The 11496-nt window shown below is 65.2% G+C and overlaps 1 protein-coding gene across 1 annotated transcript; it reads left to right on the top strand.

Moving 5' to 3' along the window:
• Positions 1-559: 559 nt before the first annotated feature.
• On the top strand, positions 560-11193 carry IHH (Indian hedgehog signaling molecule). The gene is made up of 3 exons (XM_086465533.1): positions 560-862; positions 7109-7370; positions 10532-11193. Exons 1-3 carry the CDS (start codon positions 560-562, stop codon positions 11191-11193), a joined length of 1227 nt encoding a protein of 408 aa, XP_086321659.1.
• Positions 11194-11496: the final 303 nt, after the last annotated feature.

Here is an 11496-nt window from a genome sequence, read left to right as displayed (position 1 = left end):
GCGGCCCGGGGCAGGTTCCGCGGGGAGGAGGCGAGAGAGGGAGGGCGCTGGGAGGCTGGGACACGGGCAGGGTGCGGTCCTGGCGGTTCCCGGTCCCGGATCTCTTCAATTTCCCCTCTCACTCCTGCCCGGGGAGCGGAGGCAGCGGCGGCTCCGGCTCCGGCTCCAGCCCCGCCGCGCTGACCGCCGGGGCGCAAACCGCGGGGGGCTCCGGCAGCACCGAGCCCCTCGCCCCGCAAGCGGCCGCTCGCCTGCCAAAACAAACGGCCCTTCGCTATTTATTGCCGCCGCCGGGCCACGGCAGCTCAGAGCGGGCCGACGCCAGCCCGCCGCACCGGGCAGCCGGAGCGCACCCGCGCCGGGCAGCCGCCGCGCCCCGCCGCCACCGCCGCCGCCACCACCGCCGCCACCGCCGCCGCCACCGGCACCGGCACCTGCCCGCCGGCTGCGCGCCGCATGGGGAGCCCCGGGGCGGGCGGCGGCGGGAGCGGCGGCCGAGCCTAGCGGGGCCCCCGGAGCCGCCGGTCCCCCGGGCCGCCCCGGGGCCGCCGGGCGCGCCATGAAGCCGGCGCGGCTGCTGCTGCTGCTGAGCGGGTGCGCGCTGCTGCTGGCGCCGGCGGTGCGCGGCTGCGGGCCGGGCAGGGTGGTGGGCAGCCGCCGCCGCCCGCCCCGCAAGCTCATCCCGCTCGCCTACAAGCAGTTCAGTCCCAACGTCCCCGAGAAGACGCTGGGGGCCAGCGGCCGCTACGAGGGCAAGATCGCGCGTAACTCGGAGCGCTTCAAGGAGCTCACGCCCAACTACAACCCCGACATCATCTTCAAGGACGAGGAGAACACCGGCGCCGACAGGCTCATGACCCAGGTACGGCCCCGCCGCCGCCCGCTTCTACCCCCGCGCCGGGCACCTGCGGGCACCGGGGCTGCCCGGGAGCGCCCAGCGCCCCGCTCTGCGGGTCACCAGTAGAGCCCGTTGCTGCGGCTTCCCCGTCCTGCCCCGGGCATCCCGGTGCCCGGCCCGGGCTGCCGGCTGTGCAGCGCGGGCAGCTCCCTTCGCCGCCGGGCGCTGCGAAGCTCTGTTCCTTCGGCTGGGCTGGGCGCGTCGGACCCGGAGCCGGCAGCATGCTGCGCCTCGGCATGGCAGCACCCTGTCCCCAGAGATGGCAGCACCCTGCCCCGCTGCCTCTCGGAGCCTGTGGCACTCATGCCTGCTGCACCCCGAGGTGTGCCCTTGTGCCTCGGCATGGCAGCACCCTGCCCTGCTGTCCCCCAACCTATGTCCTGCTGTCCCCCGAGCTGGCAGCACCCGGCCCTGCTGTCCCCCAACCTATGTCCTGCTGCCCCGTGAGCTGGCAGCACCCTGCCCTCCAAGCTGGCAGCAGCCTGCCTTGGTGCCCTCGGAGCCGTGCCACACTGCCCCTGATCTGGCAGCATCCTGCCAAACCACCCCTGAGTTGGCAGTGCCGTGCTGCGCTGTTCCCCGATCGGGCAGCACCCCATCCCGCTGCACCCACCCTGCCCTTGCCCCTCTGCTCTGCCTACTAGCTGGCAGAGCAGGCAGCCTGCCTGTTGGAGCCGAGGGACAGAGCAGAGCCCGGTGTGCTGGCAGGGAGGGGAGTAGGCAGAGCTGCAAGCTGGGCTCCAGGAGTGCCCTTGCTGACCTTGTCCGCACTGTTGCCAAAACCCTGTGCCATGCCTCAGTGCCCCCTCTTCCTGCGTGTCTTGTGTGGGATGGTGAAGGGTGCCCAGTGGGGGCTGCCCTCAGCTTGCTGCACTCGGGGACGAGGACAACCTGTTATTGAAAATGCCCTGTTGCATTCAGCTTACAAGTGCCCTGGGCCAGCAGGAAGGAGGGGTAGAGGGGGACAGGGGACAGCAGCGGAGGAGGGGGTGATGCTGGACGAAGGTTACTCTGTGTTTTAATATTGCCAGGAGAATGCCTGAGGGTTTCAGGAATGCAGATAAGGAGCTGCACGGCCTTGCTAAGAAACCTGGCCACCAGCCTCAGCACTGAGTTACAGCCTGAGCGAGCTCCTGGGGGAGGCGAGGGGGAGCCAGGGCTGCCCCGTTGACCACTGCACCCCACAGTCCATGGCTGGTGGGTGGGTGTGCGTGGGTGGCCATGGTGGTAGGCACTGAGTGGGGCTCAGGCCATGGTACTGACCAAAGTGTTGGTAAGAGTGGGAGGAGAAGCTGCTCGGGTGCTGGATAGACAGCTCTGCAACCTCGTGTGCCCCTGGGGCAGGTCCCCGAGCGCAAGGGGCATGGCCCAGGGCAGTTCTCGGGCTACGTACTGCAGCAGAGGGACCGAGACCCCTTGTAAGGCAGCACCAAGCTTGGGGAGCTGCACGAGTCATGGTTGCTGGTAAAGAGCCCTGGGGCTGGGCTGGAGCCTGCATCCCCTGGGGAACAGCTTCAGGGATACTTGAGGAGGGGATGAGCTCTGCTGGTCCATGTGTCAGGGAAGTGGGGAAGTGGGTGACATCGTATTGCTTGAGTTGGAGGCAGGAGAGTGCTTCTGGCTGTGTTTGCTCTTGAGAGTGCTCCCACCACCTGCCGTAAACTAGCCAGTTCCCCTCGGCACCCCTGGGAGAGGGAGGGCTCTGTGTCCCACCCGCCAGCCCCAGGCTTTCCATGTCCCGCTGCCTCATTGGCAGGTACCTGGAAGTTCCCTGGTCTTCTTAAGGTGCCCAAATGAGGGCTCTTACCCCAGCAGGGTCCCTGGCCACCACATGTCCCTGCACAGATGGGTACCATGGTGCCTTGGGCAGCTCTGCAGGGAATTGTCCCCATTGCTATGGAGGTGACATGACTTCTGGTAGCTTGCTGCCACCCCACAGCTCTCTGTGCTTGTCCTGTGTTCCCTTGGCTGTGGGAGTTGCCCCCAGACATGGGAGCTCTGGCTCTGGCACCATACTCTGTGTTGCTGTGAGTTGGGAAAGGCCATTGACCCAACTCCTTGTCCCTTCCCCCAGTGCACTGGCTTTTACTGCTGTTGACTCACTTCAAACCTGTTTTCTTTCCCCAAGTCCAAGGGTCTGGGTGTCCCAGGCAGCCGGAAGATGCCGCCTGCTTGGGGGGGTGGGTAGTGCTGCTCTCTGCCTGCCTTTCCTTTATCGTTTCATCTTCCTCAAGAATTCCAGTGTGTTTGCTCTCGCTGGTCCCACTCGGAGGTGCTGAGATAAGGCTGGAGGCAGAGCCCGCCTCACCTCTCCCCGGCAGCCTGGCCCAGGAATGTCCTGGGCCCCCTGCCCTCATGGAGACCCAACCCCAAGCCTCTCCCTACCCCAGCCATCACCCCTTGCAGCCACTGTTGGCCCAACTGGCATGGAGACCATCCTTGCAATGGTGAGGAAATTCTCATGGAGACCTTGGGATAGGACTCTTGGCTTCCTTTGGGAGAAACCTCACCTCGGGGGGAGGTACTAGTGGAACCCCTCTTCTCCTGGCCAGGCTCTGGACATGGGGGTAGCTGTGGCCACACGTATTCCATCAACAACCCCTCTGCTGAGACTGTCATCACACCTGAGTGTCCTGCGTACCTCTCCTTAGATGGTCCTGGTGTCCCTGCTGACTGTGCCCTGTCTTGGAGCTGTGCCCTTCCTTCGAGACCTACTGCTTTCCCTAAAGGGGTTTGGCTTCCCCCACAGGACATGGTCCTGTTCTCAGTCTGGACACAAGAAGGGAGATGCTGATGTTGGTCAGTGAGGAGAACATCTCTGCTCAGCCTAGCCCAACACCCCCAGGGTCTCTATCATGATGTGCATGGACAGCACAGAGCCACTCAGCTCAGCGTGGTGGCATGGGGCCCCGTCCTGCATGTGGCCTGGGGGTGCCCAGTTACCTGTGCCACTACAGGGACAAACTGTGCCCCCTGTCACACAGTGTCACCACCTGCCTTCCTCCCAAACTCTGCTATATGCCTTTTGTATGCGTTTCAGCCCCCTGGCTGGGCACCAGAACAGCGCTGGGGCTGGTGAGCCATGACCAGGGCTCAGTGCCACATGGTTGAGCTTGGACATCCCACTCCAGCCTGGACCCCACAGGGCCCATGGGCCACGGTGGCATTTCCACATCTTTGCCATCGCCTTGTGAGACTCTGTATTCACCCCCAGGCAGGAGGGGGACCATGCCACACAGGTAGGCATGGTGACCCTGTTCCCTGAGGGTGCTGCAGCCCCTCTGGGCTGTGTGTGGGGAGGAGGTGGGCTCTCCCTGCAGCCCCTGGCAAGCACAGAGCTGACAGACAGCCGATGCCCATGGGTTTCTTGGTCCCTGCCTACCTGTCTTTGCACGCAGCAGAGCCCCTGGGCAGGCAGTGCCCATCCCTACCTGCTCCCTGCCCATCTGTGCCTGTTCCCTGCTGCCCATGCCTGCTCTCTGACCGTTGCTGCCTGCTCCTTGCCTATCCCTGGCCATCCCTACCCGTTGTTGTCTTCTCCCTGACTCCTGTGCCTGCTCCCTGCCCATCCCCACCTGCTTGCACTTGCCTATCACCGCCTGCTCCCTGCTTGTCATTGCCTATCCCTCCCTGCTCCCTCCTCATCGTTGCCTGTTCCCTGCCCATCCATGCCTGCTCCTTGCCTGCTGCCGTGCTGTCCTGCCCGCCGGTGCCTGCTCCCCACCCGTTAGTACCTGCTCCCTCCCCAACCCTCCCAGCCTGTCCCTGCCTGCTCCCTGTGCATTGGTACCCGCTCCCTGCCCATCGCTCCCGCTCCCTGCCTGTCCCTGCCTGCTCCCTGTGCATTGGTACCCGCTCCCTGCCCATCGCTCCCGCTCCCTGCCTGTCCCTGCCTGCTCCCTGTGCATTGGTACCCGCTCCCTGCCCATCGCTCCCGCTCCCTGCCTGTCCCTGCCTGCTCCCTGTGCATTGGTACCCGCTCCCTGCCCATCGCTCCCGCTCCCTGCCGGTCCCTGCCCGCTCCCTGCCCGTGCTCTGACACCTGCTGGCCACCAAAGGCACAGGCAGAGCCGCCCGTCTCGGCAGCCCGGGGGCAGGGTGCTCCGGGGCCCTGCCTGCTGCCCTGGGCCCAGCCGGGCAGGCAGGCAGGCAGCCGGGTGCTGCCCCGGGCAGGGTGGGGGACTTGGGACCCTTGGGCTGTGGCTGCGCTGGGAGAGGCATATGCAGGGGACAAGGAAGCCCAGATGGGTCCTGCTGGTGGCAGGTGGGGTCCCTGCCTGGGGGACAGGGGTTGGAGGGTCTCTGGTGTTTGTGCCCCTGGAGGGCAGAAAGGCTGGCAGTGAGAGCAGGAGGGGTGCCCAGAGCTGGGTGCTGGCATGGGAGCAGCAAGGGGACTCCTGGAGTGACGGCTGGGGGGGCATCAGGGATTCCCTGCCTGCCTCCAGCCCTGAACCCTCTTGCTGCCCTTCTCTGCAGGGTCCCCATGGGGCTGGGGACCTTGGGAGCTGCTTGTGCCATGTGCCAAGTGGCACCACGGTGGTGTTGGACTGGGACAAAAGTCGCTCCCCTCCCTCCTCCTCCCCTCACCTGGCAACTGTTTGTCCAACACCTTCCTGGCTTATCTCCCCACACCCAGGGAGCTGTGGGAGGAGGGCAGAGGTGCTCCCCCACCCCACGCGGGGCAAAGGCCTGCCTGGCACTGCCCTTCCCGGGGCCCAGACCCTGCCAAGTGCAAGTGGATTTTCCCGAGAGCAGCAGCACCCACCCCCTAAGGATGGGAGCAGGTGCTTGAGGATAAGGTGAAGGCCCATGTTTTGGGGGGGGGGGGGGGGGGGGGGGCAGCTCCTTGTGGAAGCAGTGCTGGAGCATTTCCGAGCCTGGGGGTGGGTGTAGCCAGCATTGGGTTTTATAGCCCTGGGTCGTGCTTGCCATGACTGTGTCTCACGACCCACGACAGCCCGCAGTGGTGAGTTCCAGCGCTGAGCTGGGCATCACACAAAAATGTCCCTTGCAGTGGCTGGTTTTTAGGCTGCTGCCCAGTCGTTTCGTTTAATGCTTCCCAGAACTGGCCTCATGCATGACCATGAATGCTCTGTCCTTCGCCCTGATTTTATAGCACTCTCTGGGACCCCCCAGCATCTCCTTTCCAAGCTGCACAGTCCTAGTCCGTTCACCTGGTTTTGTGTAGAAGCTCCCATGTTGCTTTTCCTACACCTTTTCTAGTTCTCCTCCATCCCTTTTGCAGTAAGGGAAGGGACCAGAAATGCGGACTGTACTTTTGGGAGACAAAAGCGCAGGGGCTTGGTCCCTCCCTGAGGTGTGGCTGGGGGTAGCGGGCAGCGCAGGGTGAGGCTGAGAGGGCTGCGGCATGGGCATTCGGGGCTGGCATCCCTCTGCTTGCTGGGGAGGGCTGCAGGAGGGAGGGATGAGGCAGGGCAGTTGCCTTGCTCGTGTGAACTCTGTGGCCACCAGGCCTGGGGCTTTTGGGATCTGCTGCTCTTCCTCAGCCCTGGCTTTTCAGCCCTTGTGGCTGGGAGAAGTGGAGGGGGCTTTACCCCATGTCTTTTCTGCTCCAGCACAACAGAGCTCTTGGGCAGGTTTGGCACTTTCCACATGAGTGGAGGCTGGATGAAGCTATGAGGCTGCCCAGCGCTGTGTCCTTGTGCCTCAGGACTTGAGGAGTGATACCAAGCAGAGCTGTGCTGAGGATGGGGCAGGTTGTTTCATTTATGCCTGGGGACAGTGCTGCGGACCCTGGGGGAATCCTCCCAGCCAGGAGGCAGCAGGGTCTCAGCTCCTGCATCCTCCTCCTGTCAGCTGCGAGCCCCTGAGGCAGTGCTAGCACAGGGCAGGTCTCCTGTGGGCAGAGAGGGTGTTTCAGCCCAGCCCAGGCTGTGCTGCCCAGCAGGCTCCCCAGTGAGCCAGGAATAGGGGGAGAGATGGAGGAGGAGACAGGTACCGTGTTGGGGTGCACACCCTTGTGAGTTGCTGTGTCAAACAGTGAGGTATCAGGCACTGTTGAGAGTCTGGAGGGCATGGGATGGACATGGCACCTCATGTTCTCAGATCTTCTTCTGCTGGACCAGTCCCAAAAGGGTCTGAGGACCTAGAGAGCCTGCGTGGAAGCATGGTGGGATACAACCTACCAAGCAGGCAGCTAACCGCCCCCCTCCAAAAAGCTTTTACTGACTCTTCCCCTCTGCCCTGCAGCGCTGTAAAGACCGTTTGAACTCCCTGGCCATCTCCGTCATGAATCAGTGGCCGGGGGTGAAGCTGCGGGTGACAGAGGGCTGGGATGAAGACGGGCACCACTCGGAGGAGTCGCTGCATTATGAGGGCCGAGCCGTCGACATCACAACCTCTGACCGGGACCGCAACAAGTACGGCATGCTGGCTCGCCTGGCCGTGGAGGCTGGCTTCGACTGGGTCTACTACGAGTCCAAGGCGCACATCCACTGCTCCGTCAAGTCAGGTAAGGCCGGCGGGGGGCAGTGAGCAGGGCCAGGGGCCGGCCCCCCTGTTGTGGTATGCCCGGGGAGCCTGGCTGGCTGGGTGGGCTGCTCCCGGGGGGGGGGGTGCTCGCTCTGGCAGCCTGATTTCCCTACCTGGGGCAGACGGTCAGGTGAGGAGTGAGTCAGACACCTGTGGCCAGCGGTGCTATGGGACAAATTCCCCATCTAGCTCCTGACCCCACTCTGCTCTACCCCGCTCCTTTTCCCACCCCATGTACCCTTCTTCACCAGTCTGCCCACCACATCTGTCTCCCCTGCTTCTGCCCTTGCAGTCCCTTGGTGCCCAGCTGCCCACGCTCAGCCCTGTCCACCACTGGCTGCTCTTGAGCTCCTGCTGTCACAGCAACATCTGTCCAGCCCGGACTGGCCAGGGCCGGGGACAGGGACACCCAGGCAGGGAAGGGCCCTGGGGTCAGATTTCTGCTGTGCAGGGTCTTCTGCAGAGGGGAGCAGAGCTGGGGGGTGCTGGGGACAGAGGCAGCTGGACTGGAGTGAGGGGTGCTGGTGGTGTTTGCTCCCCCCCCGTGCGGTGCAGTGATGGGTGGGGGACGACGGGACACCGCTGCTTTCAGGCCCTGTCCGTGGCCGGGACGGGATCGCGTGGGGTGCGAACCTCCCCCAACCCCCTCCCCATCCCGGGGAGAAGCTTCCCTGCCCGGGGGGCGGCAGCCCGGAGCGGCGGCGCTGGCTGCGGGCGGCAGAGGGCAGCAGCGGCTCACGCACGGCACCGGCCACCGGCTCAGCCCGCCTGCGTGCCCGTGTCGCGACAGGCTGGGGAAGGCTCTGCCCGTGGCGGGGGGGGGGGGGGGGGGGGGGCTTGCGTGGACACAGAGGCAGCCTCGGCGGCTGCACGGACACACGCACCGGCGCCGTGCCGGAGGACCGTGGAGCGCTCGCCCACGCACGCCCACGGAGCGCTCGCCCACGCACGCCCAGGGAGCGCTTGCACACGCACGCACAGGGAGAGGGCTGCGGCTGCACACACGTGCCCGCAGACATGCCCGCACGCCCGTGGGCCGCGGTGGTGCCGCGGACGGCGCTGTCCCGCACCTCTTGTGTCCCCCGTCCCCCCCCGCCCCCCGGGGCTTGGCTCCCACCGCACTCTGCCTGTCCTACCGCCCTAGCCCGTGGCCAACGGCCTGACACCCCCAGACGCCAGCCTGGCCCCCCGCGCTGACCCGCTCCCCCGTGCCGATGCCAGGACTGGCGCGACGGCGGCCGGCGATGGAGGTGGGGCGACCGCGCCGCAGAGAGGGAGCGACGCGCCCCCGAAGAAGAGGGACAAAGCGTGGGCGAAGGACCAGGGCTCCCATGCCCCGGGGCACCCTGTGGGGCTGGCCAGAGCAGTGAGGCCAAGCTCCGAAGCAAGGACCTTGACCCCAGAGCCTTGGGGCTGGCCAGAGGAGTGGGGCTGTGCCCCTGGAGAAGGATGGAGGCTCATGAATCCTGGGATGCTCCCCTGGACCAACTGAAGAGGGATGCTGTGACCTAGGCAGCAGACTGCCGCCCTCAGACCCTGGAGGGCTTCTGGAGGCTGGCCACAGCTGCCTCGCTCCACAACGGCTCCTCAGGGCTCTGGGTCTCTCGTACTTATCCCCGAGGCCACGGGGAGCCCAAGGGTGCATGGTGGAGGCTGTGGGGTGCCTATCTTGACCCCTACAGAGCTGTGTACAGAGGGCAGCCGGGCTGTCCCTGACTCTTAGTAAATGGCTTTTATTTTTGTACGGATGGCCACATGGCCTGTTGTATGTATTGCATCTCCTCGGGTCCCTCCCTGCATCCGCACACCCCTCCATGCCCAGCGCCTGTGTCCCCTGCTTCTGCCAGGTGTCCCTCTCTCCCTCCAGCCAGCCCTTCCCCACAGCTCTGCCACCTGCCCAGGGATGCGGGGTGCAGGATTTGGGACCTGGCCTCTGGGGCAGGCACGGGGCGGACACTGCACCTCATCTGAGCAATAAAAGGATTCTGTCCCAGAGATGGATGCCTCTCTTCATGGGCCTGGGGGCTGGGATTTGGCTCTACCCAAAGCTGGGGATTGATGGGGGGCAGTGCCATCAGGATGGGGACACTCAGCAATTAGAGATGAAGCTGGGAGAGGGCCCTGAGTGGGGCTGGGAGCTCAAGGCTGGGACCATGCAGGGCCAGTAGCAGGACCCTAGATGAGATGCCCCTGGCAGATGGTGGGAGGGCATCATATAAACACTAAGAGGGACTTTGGGGGACCAGGGCTGCTGTGGGAGCAGAGCACTGCTCCTTCAGAAGCCAGGGTTCCCCTGCTAAGTGCCAGGATGGGCCCCTGGAGACACTTGGTGACTTATTGCATCTTTTCATCTGGGGAGAGGTAGGACCACTGTGCCACCATCCCAGGGGACAAGCTCCAGAGAGTTTGAGTGCTTTACCCTGTGACAACTGCTAGCAAAGCCCTGCCCAGGAGTCTGGTGGCTTTTGCCTGGTGATGGCCGCAGGCTGTGACATCTATCTGCAGCTCAGTGAGAGGGTCGGCTGGCATCAGTGGTGCAGGGGTGAGCAGGTGGGAGAAGGGAACAGGGCTGCAGCGCAGGGTGAAGCGGTGCTGCAGTGCTGGGGCAGGGCACTGCACCCTGCACCATTCCTTGTGACATTCTCCCCAGTGGTACCCAGGCCCAGCACTGCAGGGGATGGGGATGCTGTGGGCATGCAGACTGTGACTGGGCATTCTGCTCCTCAGCCTGCCACTGGCTCAGGGCTCTGCCTCCCCTCTTGTGAGCTTTGGGTGCCCCCCAGCACTGCTTTGGGGCTGTGGTTGTGCCCTGCTCCCACTGCCAGACAGGTTTTGGGACCTGGCTCTGCAGAGCAGTCCCAGCACCCTGGCACCACAGTGAGGAGCAGGTGCTGCCATGTGTGGCTCGAGCCCCCAAGTGCCACCCCCAGTGACATGGTGGCTGGGGGAGCAGGCTCTCAGGGAGGGTGTATTGGTGGCTGGGGGTGTGCAGGCAACATGTGCACATTGGTGATGCCAGAGTAGGGTTATCCCTGGGTGGGCAAAGCTGGGCAGCCTGGGAGGGTCTCTGTGCATCACGTAAGGGTGATGCTGGGTGTCTGGCAGACAGGTAACCCTCCTGTCCTCTCTCTCCCCATGCAGAGCACTCAGCCGCTGCGAAGACGGGGGGCTGCTTCCCTGGGCGGGCGCTGGCGACGCTGGAGGATGGTGCCCGGATGCCGCTGTGGGCTCTGCGCCCAGGCCAGCGGGTGCTGGCGATGGACGGGGCAGGCAGACCCACTTACAGTGACTTCTTGGCTTTCCTGGACAAGGAGCCCCGTGCTCTCACCTCCTTCCACGTCATCGAGACACGGGAGCCGCCCCGGCGCCTGGCCCTGACGCCCACCCACCTGCTCTTCGTGGCTGAGAATGCCTCGGCACCCGCTGCCCGCTTCCGCCCCACCTTCGCCAGCCATGTGCGCCCCGGACATTTCGTGCTGGTGGCAGTGGCAGAGGGTGGCTGGCAGCCCGCTGAGGTGGTGGGGGTGCGGGACCGGAGGGACATGGGAGCCTATGCCCCGCTGACACGCCACGGGACACTGGTGGTGGACGGTGTGGTGGCCTCATGCTTCGCCCTGGTGCAGGAGCAACATCTGGCGCAGCTGGCCTTCTGGCCGCTCCGGCTCTACCACAGCCTGGTGGGGTGGCCAGGGGTGCAGGGGGATGGTGTGCACTGGTACTCGGGGCTGCTCTACCGCCTAGGCCAGCTGCTTCTGCCCCCTGACAGCTTCCACCCGCTGGGGGTACCCCGGGCAGAGAGCTGAGGGTGCGCCTCGGCCATGGCCGGCGCTGCTGGCAGAGGTGGTGGCTGCGGGGCAGCTCACCGGGGGCCAGCACCCCCTCCCAAAGCTGGATGCCCGTGGGGAGCTGCCTCCAGTCCTGCCTGCTTGGGGCACAGCCACCTCCTGTTTGGGGGGCACCGGGGCTCCTTGGTGTACCTCCTCCATGCCCACTGCCCCCTCCTCGCCCCCTGGGGGCAGGGGAGAGGCATGAAAGGTCCCCCCCGGACATGGGGGTGCCCCCGGCTGGATCCACATGCTGCTATTTGTGTGTGTGCGTGTGATGTG

The sequence above is a fragment of the Leptosomus discolor genome, chromosome 5, assembly GCF_034619465.1.
Source record: "Leptosomus discolor isolate bLepDis1 chromosome 5, bLepDis1.hap2, whole genome shotgun sequence".
NCBI lineage: Eukaryota > Metazoa > Chordata > Aves > Leptosomiformes > Leptosomidae > Leptosomus > Leptosomus discolor.
Note: the sequence above shows the minus strand (reverse complement) of the source record. Positions and strands in the feature narration are given on the sequence as shown.

Bases quoted from the DNA above. Each gene is read 5' to 3' on its own strand.
- IHH (XM_086465533.1), top strand. From the start codon at position 560: ATGAAGCCGGCGCGGCTGCTGCTGCTGCTGAGCGGGTGCGCGCTGCTG. The intron at 863-7,108 runs GTACGGCCCCGC...TCTGCCCTGCAG, and splicing joins CCGACAGGCTCATGACCCAG to CGCTGTAAAGACCGTTTGAA. The intron at 7,371-10,531 runs GTAAGGCCGGCG...CTCCCCATGCAG, and splicing joins CCACTGCTCCGTCAAGTCAG to AGCACTCAGCCGCTGCGAAG.